Source organism: Bubalus kerabau, chromosome X, assembly GCF_029407905.1.
Source record: "Bubalus kerabau isolate K-KA32 ecotype Philippines breed swamp buffalo chromosome X, PCC_UOA_SB_1v2, whole genome shotgun sequence".
Classification (NCBI taxonomy): Eukaryota; Metazoa; Chordata; class Mammalia; order Artiodactyla; family Bovidae; genus Bubalus; species Bubalus kerabau.
Genome location: NC_073647.1, coordinates 85793987 through 85819395, shown reverse-complemented (window position 1 = coordinate 85819395; position 25409 = coordinate 85793987). Strand labels below are relative to the sequence as shown.

The 25409-nt window shown below is 38.6% G+C and overlaps 1 protein-coding gene across 4 annotated transcripts in view; it reads left to right on the top strand.

The window, feature by feature from the left end:
• The window catches only part of SH3BGRL (SH3 domain binding glutamate rich protein like), a 127496-nt gene that overhangs the window by 44651 nt on the left and 57436 nt on the right, over positions 1–25409 (top strand). For 3 of the 4 annotated variants that reach the window (XM_055563549.1, XM_055563547.1, XM_055563548.1), the window contains exon 2: positions 5101–5286. The exons of the other annotated variant lie outside the window; for it this stretch is intronic. In XM_055563549.1, the coding sequence (XP_055419524.1) occupies positions 5101–5286 (186 nt within the window). The remainder of the gene's footprint in view (positions 1–5100; positions 5287–25409) is intronic. 4 annotated transcript variants of the gene reach the window in all.

The following is a 25409-nucleotide window of genomic DNA, read 5'->3' as shown; positions in this document are numbered from 1 at the left end:
CGTAGAGGAGAATTAAAATGAAAGTACAACAACCCAGAACCTATGGGACACTGTAAAAGTAGTACTAAGGGGAAGGTTCATAGCAATACAGGCCTACTTCAAGAAACAAGAAAAAAGTCTAATAAATAACCTAACTCTACACCTAAAGGAACTATAAAAGGAAGAAATGAAGAGCCCCAGGGTTAGTAGAAGGAAAGGAATCTTAAAAATTAGGGAAGAAATAAATGCAAAAGAAGCAAAAGAGACCATAGCAAAAATCAACAAAGCTAAAAGCTGGTTTTTTGAGAAGATAAACAAAATTCAGAAACCACTAGCCAGACTCATCAAGAAACAAAAGGAGAAGAATCAAATCAGCAAAATTGGAAACGAAAATGGAGAAATCATGACAGACATCACAGAAATACAAAGGATCATAAGAGACTACTGTTAGCAATTATATGCCAAACACAGAAATACAAAGGATCATAAGAGACTACTATCAGCAATTATATGCCAAACAATGAACAACTTGGAAGAAATGGACAAATTCTTAGAAAATTATAACTTTCCAAAACTGAAGCAGTAAGAAATAGAAAATCTTGACAAACCCATCATAAGCACGGAAATTGAAACTGTAATCATAAATTTTATAACAAACAAAGCTCAGGGCCAGATGGCTTCACAGCTGAATTCTACCAAAAATTTAGAGAGGAGCCAACACCTATCCCACTCAAACTCTTCTAGAAAATGGCAGAGGAAGGTAAACTTCCAAACTCATTCTATGAGGCCATCATCACCCTAATACAAAAACCAGACACAGATGCCACAAAAAAAGAAAACTAAAGGCCAGTATCACTGATGAACATAGATGCAAAAATCCTTAACAAAATTCTAGCAATCAGAATCCAACAACATATTAGAAAGATCATACATCATGACCAAGTGGGCTTTATCCCAGGGAATGCAAGGATACTTTAATATCTGCAAATCAATCAATGTAATACACCATATTAACAAATTGAAAGATAAAGACCATACGATTATCTCAATAGATGCAGAGAAAGCCTTTGACAAAATTCAACATCCATTTATGATAAAACCCTCCAGAAAGCAGGAATAGAAGGAACATACCTCAACATAATAAAAGCTATATATGACAAACTCACAGCAAACATTATCCTCAATGGTGAATAATTGAAAGTATTTCCCCCAAAGTCAGGAACAAGACAAGGGTGCCCACTCTAACCACTCCTATTCCACATAGTTTTGGAAGTTTTGGCCACAGCAATCAGAGCAGAAAAGGAAATAAAAGGAATCCAAATTGGAAAAGAAGAAGTAAAACTCTCACTGTTTGCAGATGACATGATCCTCTACATAGAAAACCCTAAAGACTCCACCAGAAAATTACTAGAGCTAATCAATGAATATAGTAAAGTTGCAGGATATAAAATCAACACACAGAAATCACTTGCATCTCTATACACTAACAATGAGAAAACAGAAAGAGAAATTCAGGAAACAACTCGTTCATCATTGCAACGAAAATAATAAAATACTTAGGAAGAGATTCACTTAAAGAAACAAAAGACCTGTATATAAAAAACAAAACAAAACAAAACAAAACAACAACAACAACAAAAAAAAAAAAAAACAAACAAACACTGATGAAAGAAATCGAAGAGGACACAAATAGATGGAGAAATATACCATGTTCATGGATTAGAAGAAGCAATATAGTGAAAATGAGTATACTATCCAAAGCAATCTATAGAATCAATGCAGGTACTATCAAGCTACCAACGGTATTTTTCACAGAGCTAGAACAAATAACTTCACAATTTGTATGGAAATACAAAAAACCTCGAATAGCCAAAGCAATCTTGAGAAAGAAGAATGGAACTGAAGGAATCAACCTGCCTGACTTCAGGCTCTACTACAAAGCCACAGTCATCAAGACAGTATGGCACTGGCACAAAGTCAGAAATATAGATCAATGGAACAAAATAGAAAGCCCAGAGATAAATCCATGCACCTATGGACACCTTATCTTTGACAAAGGAGGCAAGACTATACAATGGAGAAAAGACAATCTCTTTACAAGTGGTGCTGGGAAAACTGGTCAACAATTTATAAAAGAATGAAACTAGAAGACTTTCTAACACCATACACAAAAATAAACTCAAAATGGATTAAAGACCTAAATGTAAGACCAGAAACTATAAAACTTATAGAGGAAAACACTCTCTGACATAAATCACAGCAGGATCCTCTATGACCCACCTCCCAGAGTAATGGAAATATAAGAAAAGTAAACAAAAAACCTAATTAAACTTATAAGCTTTTGCACAACAAAGGAAACTATAACCAAGGTGAAAAGACAGCCTCCAGAATGGGATAAGGTAATCGCAAATGAAGCAACGGACAAAGAATAATCTCAAAATATACAAGCAACACCTGCAAATCAATTCCAGAAAAATAAATGATGCAATCAAAAAATGGACCAAAGAACTAAACAGAAATTTCTGTGAAGAAGACATACAGATGGCTAACAAACACATGAAAAGGTCCTCAACATCACTCATTATCAAAGAAATGCAAATCAAAACCACAATGAGGTACCATATCATGCCTGTCAGAATGGCTGCAATCCAAATGTCTACAAGCAATAAATGCTGGAGAGGATGTGTTGGTGGAAATGCAAACTAGTACAGCCACTATGGAGAACAGTGTGGAGACTGCTAAAAAAATAAAATCAAAATAAAAACTGCAAATAGAGCTGCAATATGACCGAGCAATCCAACTGCTTGGCATACAAACCAAGGAAACCAGAATTGAAGGAGACATGAGTACCTCAATGTTCATCGCAACACTGTTTATAATAGCAAGGACATGGAAGCAGCCTAGATGTTGATCAGCACACAAATTGATAAGACTGCTGGTTCACTTCAGTTCAGTTCAGTCGCTCAGTCGTGTCTGACACTTTGTGACCCCAAGAATTGCAGCATGCCAGGCCCCCTGTCCATCACCAACTCCCAGAGTTCACCCAAACTCTTGTCCATCGAGTCGGTAATACCATCCAGCCATCTCATCCTCTGTTGTCCCCTTCTCCTCATGCCCCCATATCTCCCAGCATCAGAGTCTTTTCCAATGAGTCAACTCTTCACATGAGGTGGCCAAAGTACTGGAGTTTCAGCTTCAGCATCAGTCCTTCCAAAGAACACACAGGACTGATCTCCTTTAGAATGGACAGGTTGGATTTCTTTGCAGTCCAAGGGACTCTCAAGAGTCTTCTCCAGCACCACAGTTGAAAAGCATCAATTCCTTGGTGCTCAGCTTTCTTCACAGTCCAAGTTCCACATCCATACACGGCCACTGGAAAAACCATAGCCTTGACTAGATAGAACTTTGTTGGCAAAGTAATGTCTCTGCTTTTCAATATGCTATCTAAGTTCGTCACAACTTTCCTTCCAAGGAGTAAGGGTCTTTTAATTTCATGGCTGCAATAACCATCTGCAGTGACTATGGAGCCCTCAAAAATTAAGTCTGACACTGTTTTTACTGTTTCCCATCTATTTCCCACGAAGTGATGGGACCAGATGCCTTTATCTTAGTTTTCTGAATGTTGAGCTTTAAGCCAACTTTTTCACTCTCCTATTTCACTTTCATCAAGAAGCTTTTTAGTTCCTCTTCACTTTCTGCCCTAAGGGTGGTGTCATCTGCATATCTGAGGTTATTTATATTTCTCCAAGCAATCTTGATTCCAGCTTGTGCTTCTTGCAGCCCAGCGTTTCTCATGATGTACTCTGCATATAAGTTAAATAAGCATGTGACGGTATACAGCCTTGACGAACTCATTTTCCTATTTGGAGCCAGTCTGTTGTTTCATGTCCAGTTCTAACTGTTGCTTCCTGACGTGCATATAGGTTTCTCAAGAGGCAGGTCAGGTGGTCTGGTATTCCCATCTCTTTCAGATTTTTCCACAGTTTATTGTGAGCCACACAGTCAAAGGCTTTGACATAGTCAAAAAAAGCAGAAATAGATGTCTTTCTGGAACTGTCTTGCTTTTTCCATGATCCAGCAGATGTTGGCAATTCGATCTCTGGTTCCTCTGCCTTTTCTAAAACCAGCTTGAACATCAGGAAGTTCACAGTTCACGTATTGCTGAAGCCTGGCTTGGAGAAATTTGAGCTTTACTTTACTAGCGTGTTAGATGAGTGCAATTGTTTGGTAGTTTGAGCATTCTTTGGCATTGCGTTTGGGATTGGAATGAAAACTGATCTTTTCCAATCCCATGGCCACTGCTGAGTTCTCCAAATTTGCTGGCATATTATGTGCAGCACTTTCACAGCATCATCTTGCAGGATTTGAAGTAGCTCAACTGAAATTCCATCACCTCCACTAGCTTTGTTCGTAGTGACGCTTTCTAAGGCCCATTTGACTTCACATTCCAGGATGTCTGGCTCTAGGTGAGTGATCACAGCATCATGATTATCTGGGTCATGAAAATCTTTTCTGTACAGTTCTTCTGTGTATTCTTGCCACCTCTTCTTAATATCTTCTGCTTCTGTTAGGTCCATACCATTTCTGTCCTTTATTGAGCCTATCTTTGCATGAACTATTCCCTTGGTATCTCTAATTTTCTTGAAGAGATCTCTAGTCTTTCTCATTCTGTTGTTTTCCTCTATTTCTTTGCATTGATCACTGAGGAAGGCTTTCTTATCTCTCCTTGGTATTCTTTGGAACTCTGCATTCTGTTGCTTATATCTTTCCTTTTCTCCTTTGCTTTTAACTTCTCTTCTTTTCACAGCTATTTGTAAGGCCTCCCCAGACAGCCATTTTCCTTTTTTTCATTTCTTTTCCATGGAGATGGTCTTGTTCACTGTTTCTTGTTCAATGTCACGAACCTCCGTCCATAGTTCTTCAGGCACTGTATCTATCAGATCTAGTCCCTTAAATATATCTCTTACTTCCACTGTATAATCATATGGAATTTGATTTAGGTCATACCTGAATGGTCTAGTGGTTTTCCCTACTTTTTTCAATTTAAGTGTGAATTGACAATAAGTAGTTCATGATCTGAGCCACAGTCATCTCTCGGTCTTGTTTTTGCTGACTGTATAGAGCCTATCCATCTTTGGCTGCAAAGAATATAATCATTCTGATTTCGGTGTTGCCCAACTGGTGATGTCCATGTGTAGATCGTTCAAGGTCAGGAGGGGCCGCTGTGAGGAGATTCCCCTCGTCCATGGTAAGGAGCAGCATCTGCACTTTGCTGGAGCAGCCATGAAGAGATACCTCATGTCCAAGGTAAGAGAAACCCAACTATATGGTAGGTGTTACAAGAGGCATCAGAGGGCACACACACAAAGCATAATCACAGAAAACTAGTCAGTTTAATCACACGGACCACAGCCTTGTCTAACTCAGTGAAACTAAGCCATGCCATGTGGGACCACCCAAGACGGGCAGGTCATGGTGGAGCGGTTTGACAGAATGTGGTCCACTGGAGAAGAGAATGGCAAACCGCTTCAGTATTCTTGCCTTGAGAACCCCATGAACAGTATGAAAAGGCAAAATGATAGGATACTGAAAGAGGAACTCCCCAGGTCAGTAGGTGCCCAATATGCTACTGGAGATCAGTGGAGAAAGAACTCCAGAAAGAATGAAGGGATGGAGCCAAAGCAAAAACAATACCCACTTGTGGATGGGACTGGTGAAAGAAGCAAGGTCCAATGTTGTAAGTCAATATTGCATAGGAACCTGGAATGTCAGGTTCATGAGTCAAGGCAAATTGGAAGTGGTAAAACAGGAGATGGCGAGAATGCATGTCGACATTGTAGGAATCAGAGAACGAAAACAGACTGGAATGGGTGAATTTAACTCAGATGACCATTATATCTACTACTGCGGGCAGGGATTCCTTAGAAGAATTGGAGTAGCCATCATGTCAACAAAAGAGTCCGAAATGCTGTACTTGGATGCAATCTCATAAACAACAGAATGATCTCTGTTCGTTTCCAAGGCAAACCATTCAATATCACAGTAATCCAACTCTATGCTCCAGTAATGCTGAAAAAGCTGAAGTTGAAAAGTTCTATGAAGACCTACAAGACCTTTTAGAACTAACACCCAAAAAATATGTCCTTTTCATTATAGGGGACTGGAGTGCAAATGTAGGAAGTCAAGAAACACCTGGGGTAACAGGCAAATTTGTCCTTGGTATACGGAATGAAGCAGGGCAAAGCCTAATAGAGCTTTGCCAAGAGAACACACTGGTCATAGCAAACACCCTCTTCCAACAACAAAAGAGAAGACTCTATACATGGACATCACCAGATGGTCAATGCTGTGGTTCATGTACCCAATGAAATATTAGTCAACCATTAAAAAGAATACAGTTGAATCAGTTCTAATGAGGTGGATGAAACTGGAGCCTATTTTCCAGAGTTCAGTAAGTCAGAAAGAAAAATACCAATACAGTATACTAACACATATACATGGGATTTAGAAAGATGGTATTGATAACCTTATATGCGAGTTAGCAAAAGAGATGGATATGTATAGAACAGTCTTTTGGACTCTGTGGGAGAAGGTGAGGGTGGGATGATTTGACAGAATAGCATTGTAACAGACATATTATCATATGTGAAACAGATTGCCAATCCAGGTTTGATGCATGAGACAGTGTTTTCAGGGCTGGTGCACTGGGATGAACCAGAGGGATGGGATGCGGAGGGACGTGGGAGGAGGCTTCAGGATGTTGAACAGAGGTACAGCCATGGCTGATTCATGTCAATGGATGGCAAAAACCACTACAATATTGTAAAGTAATTAGCCTCCAATTAAATACATTTAACAAATAGGAAAAAAAGATATTTCAATTATTCTTTTCTTCCAATGTTGTTCAGATTGTTTTATATCCAAAGATAGCCAGTAGATGTGATTGCTGATTATATTAAGATTTATATTAGGGCAAAATGTTCTCCATCGAGGTTTTTTTCCCACCTGTGACATGGAAGAACTTTTCTTTTGTGAGAGTATGCATGATATTTAACATAGGAATAGATCTTACGGAAATTTCATTTTTTTAGATGAGACTTAACTGGAATTATTCATGTTTTTACTCCCCAAACCTGTCTCTGTCTAAAATTATTAAAGCTTTCAGGATCTTGAGTCACACAAATAGTTGGTCATGACTGCAAAGGTTGGTAGTAGGGCCTTACCAGGCCTGTTTTAATAACAGAAAGGATTTTAATTCTGGACTTTGGACTTTAAAATTTTTGTGTCCATGTATGATTCATGCCAGTAGTTACTGCAGATGTTTTTGAGCTGACAAGTAGTGATGAAACATCTGGGTTTCCATGGGCTACAAAATTCTGATGTCATGTAGTGGCTTAAATCACCAAGGTTTAAACCTTGGAGGTTGTCTTGAGTAGGTTACTTAACATTTTCCTTTCAGAGACTCTGTTTTTTTTTTTTTTTTTTTTCCTCAAACAAATATAATGCTATCAACCTTACAGATTTCTTTTGAAGATTAAGAACAAATGTGATATGCTTCATACTCTGCCTAGTACTCAGTGGACACTTGATAAAACATAAGAGGTGACAACGACAAAGATGATGATGTTTAACTTTAATGAAGTAAACATATAAATATGAGCTTAATTAAGGTTTTGGGATCTAGTATGCCTGGCAAGGGAGTCTTCCCTTGTGGCTCAGAGGTTAAAGCGTCTGCCTGGAATGCGGGAGACCCGGGTTTGATTCCTGGGTCGGGAAGATCCCCTGGAGAAAGAAATGACAACCCACTCCAGTACTCTTGCCTGGAGAATTCCATGGACTGAGGAACCTGGTAGGCTACAGTCCATGGAGTTGCAAAGAGTCAGACACGACTGAGTGACTTCACTACTATGCCTGGCAGAGACCACTACCAAACTGTCTCAGAAAGGTAGTTGTCCTTATCCTTTGGGAAGTTTAAAGGAGTTTCTAATTTTAAAAACTCTTCCTTTGGAAAAATGGGGCAAAGAGGACAGAGGTTAGGAAAGAGGTTAGGGAATTTATCTTTTTAATGCTTCAGCTTACTCAGTAGTTGGGTATCTCTGAAAGGATGATGTAGAAATAGGGACAGAAATAAATAGTGCCCCAAACAAATTGAGCAACATTAGTTCACTAATTCTTATGTATGACTGACTTACACACTGCCCTCTTGCACCTAGAAGGGTGTTTTTTAATGCAGATGCTTTTTAATGTTTTTTTTTTTATGATTTTTTTTTAATAATGTTTTTTAATCCCTTGGCCCAGGTCTAGAACTCCTGAATTATATTCCAAATCACATTAAGGTTTGAAAATCCACTAGTACAGAGAAATCAGGTTGATGTGGGCTCAGATCTCTGTTTTGTCACCAATTAACTATATTTATGGCTTCCATCCTTCTCAAGTGTCACTGCCATCTCTACTCTTAGCTCCCTCTTCCCCTTCTTTTCTCCTTGTTATTGTATAACCTACCCAACCACACAAACTCTTAAGACAGTTGTGTACTATTAATAGTTATCTTTTTCCCTGAGATCACTGAGATGTTATCATTTTACCTCTACTTACTGAACTTGTACAGTTTTCTAGCTGAACAACTATTTTTGTCTGTTTACTTCTCATTCTCAATCGTTGGTCCTGACATGGCTGCCAGTTTTCCTGTCCAGTTTCTATGTGGTTTGAGTTACTATCCTGACCAGTCTGATGCTGAGTGTTTGTTACTTTTCTATTAGTCAACCCAATTTGCAGGCTTTATAGTCAACATAATTGAAGGGCACAGACTCAGATGTAAAGACCCTATCATCACTCAATACTTTCTTAGACCCCAGTGCTGATAATATCCCATAGCTTATTCTGTAGAAAAGACTACATCTATGTGGTATGGGAGAAATGGATTAAGAATTTGCATTTGAACTAGATCTCAGAAAATAAGCAATGTTTTCATTATCAGAGAAAAGGAAAGATCATTCCTGAGAGAGGCAAGAGCAAAATATGACTAGGGGACTGGTGAGCAACTCAGTGTTAGGTGTTCAATAAACATTTCATTGTTTCTCAAAGTGTAGTATGGGCATCACCTGCTTCGGAAAACTCACAAGATGCTGTTCAGAATTTCATTTGTGGATGTTGTTAGTATATTGGATTAGGATCTTTGCAAATATGACTCAAGAAACTGCTGTACTTTTAACAATAAGTACAGCATCAAAAACATCAAGTAGCTAGGTATAACTAAAACTATGGGGCAAAGAACTAGAGAAGATAAAGCCAGGTATTTTTTAAAGTGATACATTACATAATTGGGATAATTAATGCTAACTTTCTAAAAGAGGTGAAAGTGTTTGAAATTAGTCTTGGTCCATGTAACCAATCAACATAATGCTTAGGATTTAGGAGAAACAGAAAGAAACTGATCTGAAGTCCAGTAAGTGTGTGTGTGTGTGTGTAAAAGAGAGACAGAGGAGGGAGGCAAGAGAGAAAGAGAGTAAATAGGATAGTACTGCAAAGAATTACTGATATGGCCTTGAAGTACTAGGGAAACTCCAATAAGAAATCAGACACAACTTGGAGACTTTGAGACCATGCAGATTAGATAGTGAAAGAAAAGTCAAATGATTTTATTGAATCATATACTTATTTCATTAAATTTATAAAGTTCTTTCACGTATATTTGGAATAATACTCATAATCCATAAGTGTAAGCACTCATGTCACTCTATTGGGCATTAGGAAGTAGAGGCCTAGAAATTTAAACTTGCTTATGATTACATATCTAGTAGGTAGAATAGGCAAATTATTAACCAAGTGTTCTGACTCAAAGGCCAGTATCATTGCCAATACAACAATATTGCCGCTCTCACTTCTGGAGATAATAATAACAAGTAATAACAATGACTAACATTGATTGAATCCTGTGTGTCAGACATTGTTTAACACATTTTATATATATTAACTCATTTTGGTCCTCTTTTTTATTGAGTACTTTTTGTCTGTCAAAGATTGGTTTCCCATCCTGACTTCTAAAATCCTTATATCAAGCGTATGCACCTTTCCTATACAGATCCTTACAATGTATGAAGCAGATTGAAGTAAAAAGAAAAAAAAAAAAAAAAGAGGAGGGGAGAAAGACCAAGAAAAAGGTGTGGAAGGACACATAAATTTCAGGACTGGACAAGTCAGGTTTTTTTGACCTGTATTCATGAAGCGATCTCTGCCAATCAGTTCTGAGACAGTAGATAAGTTATAGTTCAGTTCCGTTCAGTTCAGTCACTCAGTCGTGTCCGACTCTTTGCGACCCCATGAATTGCAGCACGCCAGGCCTCCCTGTCCATCACCAACTCCCGGAGTTCACTCAGACTCACGTCCATCGAGTCAGTGATGCCATCCAGCCATCTCATCCTCTGTCGTCCCCTTCTCCTCCTGCCCCCAATCCCTCCCAGCATCAGAGTCTTTTCCAATGAGTCAACTCTTCACATGAGGTGGCCAAAGTACTGGAGTTTAAGCTTCAGCATCATTCCTTCCAAAGAACACCCAGGGCTGATCTCCTTTAGAATGGACTGGTTGGATCTCCCTGCTGTCCAAGGGACTCTCAAGAGTCTTCTCCAACATCACACTTCAAAAGCATCAATTCTTTGGCACTTAGCCTTCTTCACAGTCCAACTGTCACATCCATACATGACCACTGGAAAAACCATAGCCTTGACTAGACAAAACTTTGTTGGCAAAGTAATGTCTCTGCTTTTGAATATGCTATCTAGGTTGGTCATAACTTTCCTTCCAAGGAGTAAGCGTCTTTTAATTTCATGGCTGCAATAACCATCTGCAGTGATTTTGGAGCCCAAAAAAATAAAGTCTGATACTGTTTCCACTGTTTCCCCATCTATTTCCCATGAAGTGATGGGACTGAATGCCACGATCTTCCTTTTCTGAATGTTCGGCTTTAAGCCAACTTTTTCACTCTCCACTTTCACTTTCAGCAAGAGGCTTTTGAGTTCCTTTTCACTTTCTGCCATAAGGGTGGTGTCATCTGCATATCTGAGATTATTGATATTTCTCCCGGCAATCTTGATTCCAGTTTGTGTTTCTTCCAGTCCAGCGTTTCTCATGATGTACTCTGCATATAAATTAAATAAGCAGGGTGACACTATACAGCCTTGACGTACTCCTTTTCCTATTTGGGACCAGTCTGTTGTTCCATGTCCAGTTCTAACTGTTGCTTCCTGACCTGCATACAAATTTCTCAAGAGGCAGGTCAGGTGGTCTGGTATTCCCATCTCTTGAAGAATTTTCCACAGTTTATTGTGATCCACGCAGTCAAAGGCTTTGGCATAGTCCATAAAGCAGAAATAGATGTTTTTCTGGAACTCTCTTGCTTTTCCATGATCCAGCGGATGTTGGCAATTTGATCTCTGGTTCCTCTGCCTTTTCTAAAACCAGCTTGAACACCTAGAAGTTCATGGTTCACATATTGCTGACGCCTGGCTTGGAGAATTTTGAGTATTACTTTACTAGCATGTGAGATGAGTGCAATTGTGCGGTATTTTGAGCATTCTTTGGCATTACTTTTCTTTGGGATTGGAATAAAAACTGACCTTTTCCAGTCCTGTGGCAACTGCTGAGTTTTCCAAATTTGCTGGCATATTGAGTGCAGCACTTTCACAGCATCATCTTTCAGGATTTGAAATAGCTCAACTGGAATTCCATCCCCTCCACTAGCTTTGTTCATAATGATGCTTTCTAAGGCCCACTTGACCTCACATTCCAGGATATCTGGCTCTAGGTCAGTGATCACACCATCGTCATTATTTTGGTTATGAAGATAGATAAGTAATAAGGCAGCACTTAATTTTAAAATGTTGATCAACATGAGAATCTTAACTGAGCTTCATCTTTTATGAGCCTTGAGATGTTATGCCTATATGCAGCACATAATTTCATGCCTGTAGCCCAAAGATGTATTTTATATCTTTGATTTTTTTACCTTCTCAAAAAAAGCAAAGAGCAAAAACCAGTTATATGTATATAACAATCATTGAACTTAAACCAATTCTAGAGATGTCTTCTAGTGACTTATACATCAACATTTGGTTAACAGCTTAGAGGACATTTTAGGAGTTAGGGAGAGGAAATTAAAATCCTGGGATACTAGCAAGGCATTTTTTTTTTTTTTTTAATTATTTTATTTTTGGCTGTGCTGGGTCTTTATTGCTGCGTGGGCTTTTGCTGGTTGTGGCGAGTGAGGGCTACTCTCTAGTTGCTTGTGTGGTGGCATTGGCATCTCACTGCAGTGGCTTCTCTTGTGGAGCACAGGCTCTAAGCATACAGACTCAGTAGTTGTGACACATGGGCTTAGTTGCTTCATGGCATGTGGGATCTTCCCAGACCAGGGATCGAACCCATGTCTCCTGTGTTGGCAGGTAGATTCTTAACCACTGGACGACTGGGGAATCCCCTAACAAGGCATTTTTACGTATTTCTTTCCTTTTCCTGCCACTTTTCTGGCTGAGTTCTTAGGCCTGAAAGTTCATATATTGTATTTTTTTTTTCAGCTCTTTTTCTTCTTACTTAGAATTGGACCAAAACAGACTTTGATTAAAATATGAGAATACTGCTAGTAACTGATTTTACAATGGTTACAGTGTCAATAGCATAAATCCAGTTAGTATTCTCAGGACAGGAGAACCACCACAGTGATTCACTATCTTTTAAATAAGGTCTTGAAAAAATATTTATTGAAGACCATCAGTGTATAATGCATTCTGTTTGGTATACAAACATATATTAGATATATGACCAGCCCTTGAGGGGATTATAATCTAGTAGGGGTAACAAGACTTATACGTTAATGTGTGTGTGTGTGTGTGTGTGTGTGTTTTTTTCAGAAAATTTTTTTCCTGCTTTCACATGATAAAAGCTCTATAAAGACAGAAGCACTTATATCAAGTTAACTGTGAGAGTAGAAAGCAAAAGAAAAGCACAGTGAATTGATTTACCAATTCTTCATTCCTTATTGTGAATAATCATCTTATATTTATAATAACCTAAAACCTCTTCACTTGCAAAGATAGCATTTACTGAATATATTATCTTGTTTGGCTGTACCAAAGTAGGTTTTTACAAAATTCAAATAGTGGTATCTGTTATCATTATCATGGATTGTTTATCTCCCCAAAATAGAAGTCTTCTAGCTCAATTTATTTAAAAATTAACTCTCATCTTTATTCCCTGCCATTCCTCTCACCATTCTTACCTTCTTAGATATACTGCCACCCTGATATATAATATGCATACATATAAAAGATCTTCTGTCACAATATCTTGTGTTTGCCAGTCTTCCCATGTTATTATCAGGATCATTTTTTAATTAAATGAGATAATTTGTCTTCAAAAGCCTAGTCCATTAATTAGCACATAATTAGTTCCCTTGCACTTGTCCCTTTTATGTCCTGGAAGTCACTTTTCATACTGATTTTTTGATAAATGATATAATTTATCAGGTAATCACTGTCTGAAATTATTTTGTTTATTAATTTGTTTTCCTATTATTCAATTATAAGCTGTTTCCTGTCATTAAGTTATAAACTCTGTGGGAGCAAAACCTTCCTTTTCAGTCCTGTTTATTGCTCTTTCTCTGAAGCCTAAAACAAGTGCCAGGAATCTACTAGACTCAGCTCAATAAGCACTTGTTAGGTGAGTGATTGATTAAGTGAATCTTACTCCTTAAACTTTCCCAACAAATCCATCAGTGAAACCTATCAGTTTTTCTTTTAATGATATCTCTTAGATTCTCCTCTGCATTTTTACAGCTCATACATTCCAACTGACCCTGAATCCTTTAAACTAAGCAATAATTTCTTACCCGTAGTCTGTTTTCAACCAATCCTGCATACTACTGCTCTTCTGATTTTTCCTTAAGCACTTTTTCCTTCACCTCATTTCATGGCTTAACCTTCTCCAAATGCTTCTTGGTTCAAATGTAAGTAATGGATGTGAAAGCTTAAAGTGCTATATGAGGCTTGTCTTTCTGTTGATTATTGGATTGTAAGATTTACCAGCAATTATTTCCACCCTGTCTCTTTCACTGTTATTTCTTTTCTAAAACACCTATGGACCTTATACTCTATTCAACCTGATATCCTGATGGAAGCTCTGCAGCCTCCTCTGAAAGACTTGACACATACATTTTTTCGAGGATTCACAGATCCTAAGATCTACGTTAAGAATCTATTTCATAATTTTAATCTCACAATTAAACGTTCCATTAAATAACATCTTGTATTGCTGTAAAGTTTCACATGCCTATGATCTCCTTTCTTATGTAGAATTTTTGTCTTCTCTTGTAGTCCTCAGAGAATGTATGTAATAAAATGCTGGGCCTAGAAAAAGCACTTCATAAATACTTGCTGACCTGACATTCAGACCCATATCCATTTATTTCCATAAAAAAAAAGCTAATAATAATTCAGCCAAAGGATTGAGAGAAACCAGTAAGTAACTATGAAATAGTAGTTAAGAAGAATATCTGTGAACTGAAATTTTAATCATAAAACTAATACTACAAGGTAGCAGAAGGGAATGTGGGGAGTAGTCAGTGAACTGTTCTGATTGTCTTGGTGATTATATGACTATGCATTTGTCAAAATCCATAGATATGTATACTAAGAGAGTTAACTTCACAGTGTATAATTTAAAATACTTTTAATATAGTAGAGGTTTTTGTTTTGTTTTGGCTATGCAGCTTGTGGGATCTTAGTCTCCCCCAACCAGGTCAGTAGGTGCCCAATATGCTACTGGAGATCAGTGGAGAAAAAACTCCAGTAAGAATGAATGGATGGAGCCAAAGCAAAAACAATGCCCAGCTGTGGATATGACTGGTGATAGAAGCAAGGTCCGATGCTGTAAAGAGCAATATTGCATAGGAATCTGGAATGTCAGGTCCATGAATCAAGGCAAATTGGAAGCGGTCAGACTGGAGATGGCAAGAGTGAACATCGACATTCTAGGAATCAGTGAACCAAAATGGACTGGAATGGGTGAATTTAATTCAGATGACCATTATATCTACTACTGTGGGCAGGGATTCCTTAGAAGAATTGGAGTAGCCATCATGGTCAACAAAAGAGTCTGAAATGCAGTACTTGGATGGAATCTCATAAACGACAGAATGATCTCTGTTCGTTTCCAAGGCAAGCCATTCAATATCACAGGAATCCAAATCTATACCCCAACCAGCAACACTGAAGAAGCTGAAGTTGAAAGGTTCTATGAAGACCTACAAGACCTTTTAGAACTAACACCCAAAAAAGATGTCTTTTTCATTATAGGGGACTGGAATACAAAAGTAGAAAGTCAAGAAACACCTGGAGTAACAGGCAAATTTGGCCTTGGAATACGGAATGAGCAGGACACAGGCTGTTACAGTTTTGCCAAGAGAACTCACTGGTCATAGTAAACACCCTCTTCCAACAACACAGTAAAAGACTCTACACATGGACATCACCGGATGGTCAACACCGAAATCAGATTGATTATATTCTTTGCAGCCAAAGATGGAGAAGCTCTATACAGTCAGCAAAAACAAGACTGGGAGCTGACTGTGACTCAGATCATGAGCTCCTTATTGCCAAATCCAGACTTAAATTGAAGAAAGTAGGGGAAAACCACTAGACCATTCAGGTATGACCTAAATCAAATGTGTTATGATTATACAGTGGAAGTGAGAAGCAGATTTAAGGGCCTAGATCTGATAGATAGAGTGTTTGATGAGCTATGGACTGAGGTTCATGACATTGTACAGGAGACAGGGATCAAGACCATCCCCATGGAAAACAAATGCAAAAAAGCAAAATGGCTGTCTGGGGAGGCCTTACAAATAGCTTTGAAAAGAAGAGAAGTTAAAAGCAAAGGAGAAAAGGAAAGATATAAGCATCTGAATGCAGAGTTCCAAAGAATAGCAAGAAGAGATTAGAAAGCCTTCCTCAGCGATCAATGCAAAGAAATAGAGGAAAACAACAGAATGAGAAAGACTAGAGATGTCTTCAAGAAAATTAGAGACACCAAGGGAACATTTCATGCAAAGATGTGCTCGATAAAGGACAGAAATGGTATGGACCTAACAGAAGCAGAAGATATTAAGAAGAGGTGGCAAGAATACACAGAAGAACTGTACAAAAAAAAGATCTTCATGACCCAGATAAACATAATGGTATGATCACTCACCTAGAGCCAGACATCCTGGAATGTGAATTCAAGTGGACCTTAGAAAGCATCACTATGAACAAAGCTAGTGGAGGGGATGGAATTCCAGTGGAGCTATTTCAAATCCTGAAAGATGATGCTGTGAAAGTGCTGTGCTCAATATGCCAGCAAATTTGGAAAACTCAGCAGTTGCCACAGGACTGGAAAAGATCAGTTTTTATTCCAATCCTAAGAAAGGCAATGCCAAAAAATGCTCAAACTGTCACACAATTGCACTCATCTCACATGCTAGTAAAGTAATGCTCAAAATTCTCCAAGCCAGGCTTCAGAAATATGTGATCCGTGAACTTCTAGGTGTTCAAGCTGGTTTTAAAAAAGGCACAGGAACCAGAGATCAAATTGCCAACATCCGCTGGCTCATGGAAAAGCAAGAGAGTTCCAGAAAAACATCTATTTCTGCTTTATTGACTATGCCAAAGCCTTTGACTGCGTGGATCACAATAAACTGTGGAAAATACTTCAAGAGATGGGAATACCAGACCACCTGACCTGCCTCTTGAGAAATTTGTATGCAGGTCAGGAAGCAACAGTTAGAACTGGACATGGAACAACAGACTGGTCCCAAATAGGAAAAGGAGTACGTCAAGGCTAGATATTGTCACCCTGCTTATTTAACTAATATTCAGAGTACATCATGAGAATCGTTGTGCTGCAAGAAACACAAACTGGAATCAAGATTGCTAGGAGAAATATGAATAACCTCAGATATGCAGATGACACCACCCTTATGGCAGAAAGTGAAGAGGAACTCAAAAACCTCTTGCTGAAAGTGAAAGTGGAGAGTGAAAAAGTTGGCTTAAAACCGAACATTCAGAAAATGAAGATCATGGCAACTGGTCCCATCACTTCATGGGAAATAGATGGGGAAACAGTGGAAACAGTGTCAGACTTTCATTTTTTGGTCTCCAAAATCACTGCAGATGGTGACTGCAGTCATGAAATTAAAAGACGCTTACTCCTTGGAAGGAAAGCTATGACCAACCTAGACAGCACATTAAAAAGCAGAGACATTACTTTGTCAACAAAGGTCCGTCTAGTAAGGCTATGGTTTTTCCAGTGATCATGTATGGATGTGAGAGTTGGACTGTGAAGAAGGCTGAGCACCGAAGAATTGATGCTTTTGAACTGTGGTTTTGGAGAAGACTTTTGAGAGTCCCTTGGACTGCAAGGAGATCCAACCAGTCCATTCTGAAGGAGATCAGCCCTGGGATTTCTTTGGAAGGAATGATGCTAAAGCTGAAACTCCAGTACTTTGGCCACCTCATGCGAAGAGTTGACTCATTGGAAAAGACTCTGATGCTGGGAGGGATTAAGGGCAGAAGGAGAAGGGGACGACAGAGTTTGAGATGGCTGGATGCCATCACAAACTCGATGGACGTGAATTTGAGTGAACTCTGGGAGTTGGTGATGGACAGGGAGGCCTGGCGTGCTGCAATTCATGGGGTCGCAAAGAGTTGGACATGTCTGAGCGACTGAACTGAACTGAACTGAGATAGAATGATGAACGAGATACATAAAATTTCAACCTTTAGAGACAAGTTACCATATACCAGTCAGTGTTAGGTGAATATTATTTCTTTTGCATGTAATGTTCTGTGCAATAGATCTGGGAGGTGAGTATTATTACTCTCCACTAGAGGAATTTAAGAGTCAGAGATTAATCAACTTGCTCCATCACACAGATTATAAGTGAAGGATCTGAGATCCAAATCCAAGTCATTTGGGTTATGTATGAATTTTCTATGTTGTTTAAGAAATTATTGTGAATATAATAACTTAGTACACATTTATTATATCACAGTGCCTAAAAGTCAGGACTCCAGGTGTACCTTAGATAGGTCCTAAAATGCTACATCAAGGTATCAACCAAGAAAGGTTTCTAATTTGGAGACTCCACTGTAAAAGAATCCATCTTCAAACTCATGTGGTGGTGGTTGTTCAGTTGCTCATTCTGTCTGACTCTGCAAATCCATGGAATACAGCATGCCAGGCTTCCTTGTCCTGAACCATTTTCTGGAGTTTGCTCAAACTCATGTCCATTGAGTTGGTGATGCCATCCAACCATCTTATCCTCTATTGTCCCTTTCTCCTCATGCCTTCAATCTTTCCCAGCATCAGGGTCTTTTTCAGTGAGTTGGCTCGTCGCATCAGGTGGCCAAAGTATTGGAGCTTCAGCTTCAGCATCAGTCCCTTCAATGAATATTCAGGACTGATTTCCTTTAGAATTGACAGGTTTGATCTCTTTGCTGTTCAAGGGACTTTCAACAGACTTTTCCAGAAGCATAGTTCGAAGGCATCAGTTCTTTGGTGCTAAGCCTTTTTATTGTCCACCTCTCACATCTATACATGACTACTGGAAAAACCATAGCTTTGACTATACAAACCATTGTAGGCAAAGTAATGTCTCTGCTTTTTAATATGCTGTCTAAGTTTGTCATAGCTTTTCTTCCAAGGAGCAAGCGTCTTTTATTTTCATGGCTGCAGTCACTGTCCATAGTGATTTTGGAGCCCCCCAAAATAAAGTATTTTACTGTTTCCATTGTTTTCCCATCTATTTGCCATGAAGTGATGGGACCATATGCCATGATCTTAGTTTTTTGCATGTTGAATTTTAAGCCAGCTTTTTCACTCTCCTTATTTCACCTTCATCAAGAACCACTTTAGTTGCTTTTTGCTTTCTGCCATACAGGTGGTTTCATCTGCATATCTGAATTTATTGATATTTCTTCCAGCAATCTTAATTGTAGCTTATGCTTCATCCAACCTGGAATTTCATATGATGTACTCTGCATGTATGTTAAATAATCAGGGTGACAATATACAGCCTTGACATACTCTTTCCCTATTTGGAACCAATCTGTTCCTCCATGTCCAGTTCTAACTGTTGCTTCTTGACCTTCATACAGGTTTCAAAGCAGGCAGGTAAGGTGCTCTGTTATTCCCATCTCTTTAAAATTTTTCCACAGTTTGTTGTGATCTATACAGTTAAAGGCTTTAGTGTAGTCAATGAAGCAGAAGTAGATGTTTTTCTGGAATTCTCTAGCTTTTTCTATGATCCATTGGATGTTCGCAATTTGATCCCTGGTTCCTCTGCCTTTTCTAAATCTAGCTTGTACATCTGGAAGTTCTCGGTTCACATACAGTTGAAGCCTAGCTTGGAGAATTTTGAGCATTCCTTTGCTAGCATGTGAAATGAGTGCTACTGTGCAGTAGTTTGAACATTCTTTGGCATTTCACTTCTTTGGGATTGGAATGATAACTGACCTATTCCTTTCCTGTGGCCACTGCTGAGTTTTCCAAATTTGCTGGCATATTGAGTGCAGCACTTTCACAGCATCATCTTTCAGGATTTGAAATAGCTCAACTGAAATTCCATGACCTCCACTAGCTTTGTTCGTAGTGATGCTTCCTAAGGCCCACTTGACTTCACATTCCAGCATGTCTGGCTCTAGATGAGTCATCCCACCATTGTGGTTATCTAGGTCATGAAGATCTTTTTTGTACAGTTCTTCTGTGTATTCTTGCCACCCCTTCTTAATATCTTCTGCTTCTGTTAGATCCATCCAATTTCTGTCCTTTATTGTGCCCATGTTTGCATGAATTATTCCCTTGGTATCTCTAATTTTCTTGAAGAGATCTCTAGTCTTTTCTATTCTATTGTTTTCCTCTATTTCTTTGTATTGTTTACTCATCAAGGCTTTCTGATCTCTCCTTGCTAGTATCTGGAAGTCTTCAGTCAGATGGGTAAATCTTTCCTTTTCTCCTTTGCCTTTTGGTGCTCTTCTTTTCTTAGCAATTTGCAAAGCCTCCTCAGACAGCCACTTTGCCTTTTTGCATTTCTTTTTCTTTGGGATGGTTTTGATCACCACTTTCTGTACAGTTTTCCTAACTTCCATCCATAGTTCTTCAGGCACTCTGTTAATCAGATCTAATCCTTTGAATCCACTTGTCACTTCCACTGTGTAATTATAAAGGATTTAATTTGAATCATGCCTGAATGGCCTAGTGGTTTTCCGTATGTTCTTCAATTTAAGTCTGTGTTAGTTGGTAAAATTTATTTCCTTGCAGATATTGTACTCAGGACAGCTTCTTCGTAGCCAACAAAGGACAGAGAAACTCTTCTGAGTCAGCTAGAAAAATAAAGCCCTGTGTAGCAGTGTTATAACATCATCATTAGAGTGATGTCCCATCACCTTTGGCATATTCTATTGACTGGAAGCAAGTAACATTGCCTGTCCACACTATAGAGGAAGAAATTCTGTAAAGAAGTAAATACCAGGAGGTGAGGATCATGGGGGCCATAAGTTCCATAGACAATGGTCTTTCCACTATGTTGTGTTGATTCTACTATGAGTTCAGTATACATGAACGGATTTTTTTTTTTGAAATATTAAAAAAAAAATGTAAAGCTGTGTTACACCACTGGAAAAGTTTAGTAGGGGGAATTCCCATAATCTCATAATTCCAGCACAGTTTAATTAGTCACATGAGCAGGGAGATACAGACTCACTCCTGATCTAAGTGGTCATAATAATTGTATTTGGATCACTGTCTAGATTTTAAAATACATATATAGTTCTCTTTTTCACAGTTGGAATCATAGTAAAAACATAGTTCTCTAGATTTCTTTTACTTTTTACATCATAACTATTTTTCCTTGCTGCTACATAATTGCTGCTGGTCAGTTTTAATGTGTTCATAGCAGTCTTTCAAGTGATTACACCACTGATTGATTAATCAGGTATGAATGATTGGATATGCAGGTAACTTTCAATTCTCTGCCGTTAAAAACAAACCAATAAATTACTACAACAATAAAAACACATCAAAACAATGCATAATCTCATCAGGCACACAATTCTACTGGCTTTTTGGTTTATTTACTTGTTTTAATATAAATTTATTTATTTTAATTGGAGGCTAATTACTTTACAATATTTTATTGGTTTTGCCATACATCAACATGAATCTGCCACAGGTGTACATGTGTTCCCCGTCCCACCTCCCTCCCCATACCATCCATCTGAGTCAGCCCAGTGCACCAGCCCCGAGCATCCTGTATCATGCATTGAACCTGGACTGGTGATTCATTTCACATATGATATTATACATGTTCAATGCCATTCTCCAAAGTCATCCCACTCTCGCCCTCTCCCACAGTCCACAAGACTGTTGTATACATCTGTGTCTCTTTTGCTGTCTTGCATACAGGGTTATCGGTACCCTCTTTCTAAATTCTATATATATACATTAGTATACTGTATTGCTGTTTTTCTTTCTGGCTTACTTCACTCTGTATAATAGGCTCGAGTTTCATCCACCTCATTAGAACTGATTCAAATGTATTCTTTTTAATGGCAGAGTAATACTCCACTGTGTATATGTACCACAGATCTCTTATCCATGTGTCTGCTGATGGACATCTAAGTTGCTTCCATGTCCTGTCTATTATAAACAGTGCTGTGATGAACATTGGGGTACACGTGTCTCTTTCAATTCTGGTTTCCTTGGTGTGTATGCCCAGCAGTGGTATTGCTGGGTCATAAGACAGTTCTGTTTCCAGTTTTTTAAGGAATCTCCACACTCTTCTCCATAGTGGCTGAATTAGTCTGCATTCCCACCAACAGTGTAAGAGGGTTCCCTTTTCTCCACACCTCTTCAGCATTTATTGCTTGTAGACTTTTGGAGGAGAAGGCAATGGGACCCCACTCCAGTACTTTTGCCTGGAAAATCCATGGATGGAGGGGCCTGGTAGGCTGCAGTCCATGGGGTCACTAAGAGTTGGACACGACTGAGTGACGTCACTTTCACTTTCATGCATTGGAGAAGGAAATGACAACACACTCTGGTGTTCTTGCCTGGAGAATCCCAGGAACGGGGGAGCCTGGTGGGCTGCTGTCTATGGGGTCGGACAGAGTTGGCCACGACTGAAGCAACTTAGCAGCAGCAGCAGCAGCAGAGTTTTGGATAGCAGCCATTCTGACTGGCATGAAACAGTATCTCATTGTGGTTTTGATTTGCATTTCTCTGAGAATGAGTGATGTTGAGGATCTTTTCATGTGTTTGTTAGCCATCTGTATGTCTTCTTTGGAGAACTGTCTATTTAGTTCTTAGGCCTATTTTTTTATTCGGTCATTTATTTTTCAGAAATTGAGCTTCAGGAGTTGCTTGTGTATTTTTGAGATGAATTCTTTGTCAGTTGCTTCATTTGCTATTATTTTCTCCCGTTCTGAAGGCTGTCTTTTCACCTTGTTTATAGTTTCTTTTGTTGTGCAGAAGCTTTTACTTTTAATTAGGTCCCATTTGTTTATTTTTGCTTTCATTTCCAATATTCTGGGAGGTGGGTCATAGAGGATCCTGCTGTGATTTATGTCGGAGAGTGTTTTGCCTATGTTCTCCTCTAGTTGTTGTATAGTTTCCGGTCTTACATTTAGATCTTTAATCCATTTTGAGTTTATTTTTGTGTATGGTGTTAGGAAGTGTTCTAGTTTCATTCTTTTACAAGTGGTTGACCAGTTTTCCCTGCACCACTTGTTAAAGAGATTGTCTTTTCTCCGTTGTATATTCTTGCCTCCTTTGTCAAAGACAGGGTGTCCATAGGTGCGTGGATTTATCTCTGGGCTTTCTATTTTGTTCCATTGATCTATATTTCTGTATTTGTGCAAGTACCATACTGTCTTGGTGACTGTGGCTTTGTAGTAGAGCCTGAAGTCAAGCAGACTGATTCCTCCAGTTCCATTCTTCTTTCTCAAGATTGCTTTGGCTATTCGAGGTTTTTTTGTATTTCAATACAAATTGTGAAATTATTTGTTCTAGCTCTGTGAAAAATACTCTTGGTAGCTTGATAAGGATTGCATTGAATCTATAGATTTCTTTGGGTAGTATATTCATTTTCACTATATTGATTTTTCTGATCCATGAACATGGTATCGTTCTCCATCTATGAGTGTCCTTTTTGATTTCTTTCACCAGTGTTTTACAGTTTTCCCTATATATAGGTTTTTTGTTTCTTTAGGTAGATATATTCCTAAGTATTTTATTATTTTCATTGCAATGGTGAATGGAATTGTTTCTTTAATTTCTCTTTCTATTTTCTCGTTATTAGTGTATAGGAGTGCAAGGGATTTCTGTGTGTTGATTTTATATCCTGCAACTTTACTATATTCATTGATTAGGCCTAGTAATTTTCTGGTGGAAACTTTAGGGTTTTCTATATAGAGGATCACGTCATCTGCAAACAGTGAGAGTTTTATTTCTTCTTTTCTAATCTGGATTCCTTTTATTTCTTTTTCTGCTCTGATTGCTGTGGCCAAAACTTCCAAAACTATGTTGAATAGTAGTTGTGAGAGTGGGCACCCTTGTCTTGTTCCTGACTTTAGGGGAAATGCTTTCAATTTTTCACCATTGAGGATAATGTTTGCTGTGGGCTTGTTATATATAGCTTTTATTATGTTGAGATATGTTCCTTCTATGACTGCTTTCTGGAGGGTTTTTATCATAAATGGATGTTGAATTTTGTAAAAGGCTTTCTCTACATCTATTGAGATAATCATATGGCTTTTATTTTTCAATTTGTTAATGTGGTGTATTACATTGATTGATTTGTGGATATTGAACAATCCTTGCATTCCTGGCATAAAGCCCATTTGGTCATGATGTATGATCTTTCTAATATGTTGTTGGATTCTGATTGCTAGAATTTTGCTAATGATTTTTGGATGTATGTTCATCAATGATATTGGCCTGTAGTTTTCTTTTCTTTTTTTTTCTTTTTTTTTTTTTTTTTTTTGTGGAATCTTTGTCAGGTTTTGGTATTAGGGTGATGGTGACCTCATAGAATGAGTTTGGAAGTTTACCTTCCTCTGCAATTTTCTGGAAGAGTTTGAGTAGGATTGGTGTTAGCTCCTCTCTAAATTTTTGGTAGAATTCACCTGTGAAGCTATCTGGACCTGAGCGTTTTTTTAAGTCGAAGATTTCTGATTACAGTTTCAATTTCCGTGCTTCTGATGGGTCTGTTAAGAGTTTCTATTTCTTCCTGGTCGAGTTTTGGAAAGTTGTACTTTTTTAAGAATTCCTTCATTTCTTCCAAGTTGTCCATTTTATTGGCATATAATTGCTGATAGTAGTCTCTTATGATCTTTTGTATTTCTATGTTGTCTGTTGTGATTTCTCCATTTTCATTTCTAATTTTATTGATTTGATTTTTCTCCCTTTGTTTCTTGATCAGTCTGGCTAATGGTTGTCGATTTTATTTCTTCTCACAAAGAATCAGCTTTTGGCTTTATTGATTTTTGCTATGGTCTCTTTGGGGACGACAGAGGATGACATGGCTGGATGGCATCACTGACTCGATGGATGTGAGTCTGAGTGAAATCCAGGAGTTGGTGATGGGCAAGGAGGCCTGGCGTGCAGTGATTCATGGGGTCGCAAAGAGTCGGACATGACTGAGTGACTGAACTGAACTGAACTTTTGTTTCTTTTGCATTTATTTCTGCCCTAATTTTTAAGATTTCTTTCCGTCTACTAACCCTGGGGTTCTTTATTTCGTCCTTTTCTAGTTGCTTTAGGTGTAGAGTTAGGTTACTTATTTGACATTTTTCTTCTTTCTTGAGGTATACCTGTATTGCTATGAACCTTCCCTTTCAGTTCAGTGGCTCATTCGTGTCCGACTCTTTGTGACCCCATGAATTGCAGCACGCCAGGCCTCCCTGTCCATCATCAACACCCAGAGTTCACTCAGACTCATGTCCATTGCGTCGGTGATGCCATCCAGCCATCTCATCCACTGTCGTCCCCTTCTCCTGCCCACAAGCATCAGAGTCGTTTCCAATGAGTCAACACTTCAGATGAGGTGGCCAAAGTACTGGAGTTTCAGCTTTAGCATCATTCCTTCCAAAGAAATCCCAGGGCTGATCTCCTTCAGAATGGACTGGTTGGATCTCCTTGCAGTCCAAGGGACTCTCAAGAGTCTTCTCCAACACCACAGTTCAAAAGCATCAATTCTTCGGCGCTCAGCCTTCTTCACAGTGCAACTCTCACATCCATACATGACCACTGGAAAAATCATAGCCTTGACTAGAACGACCTTTGTTGGCAGAGTAATCTCTCTGCTTTTGAGTATGCTATCTAGATTAGTCATAACTTTCCTTCCA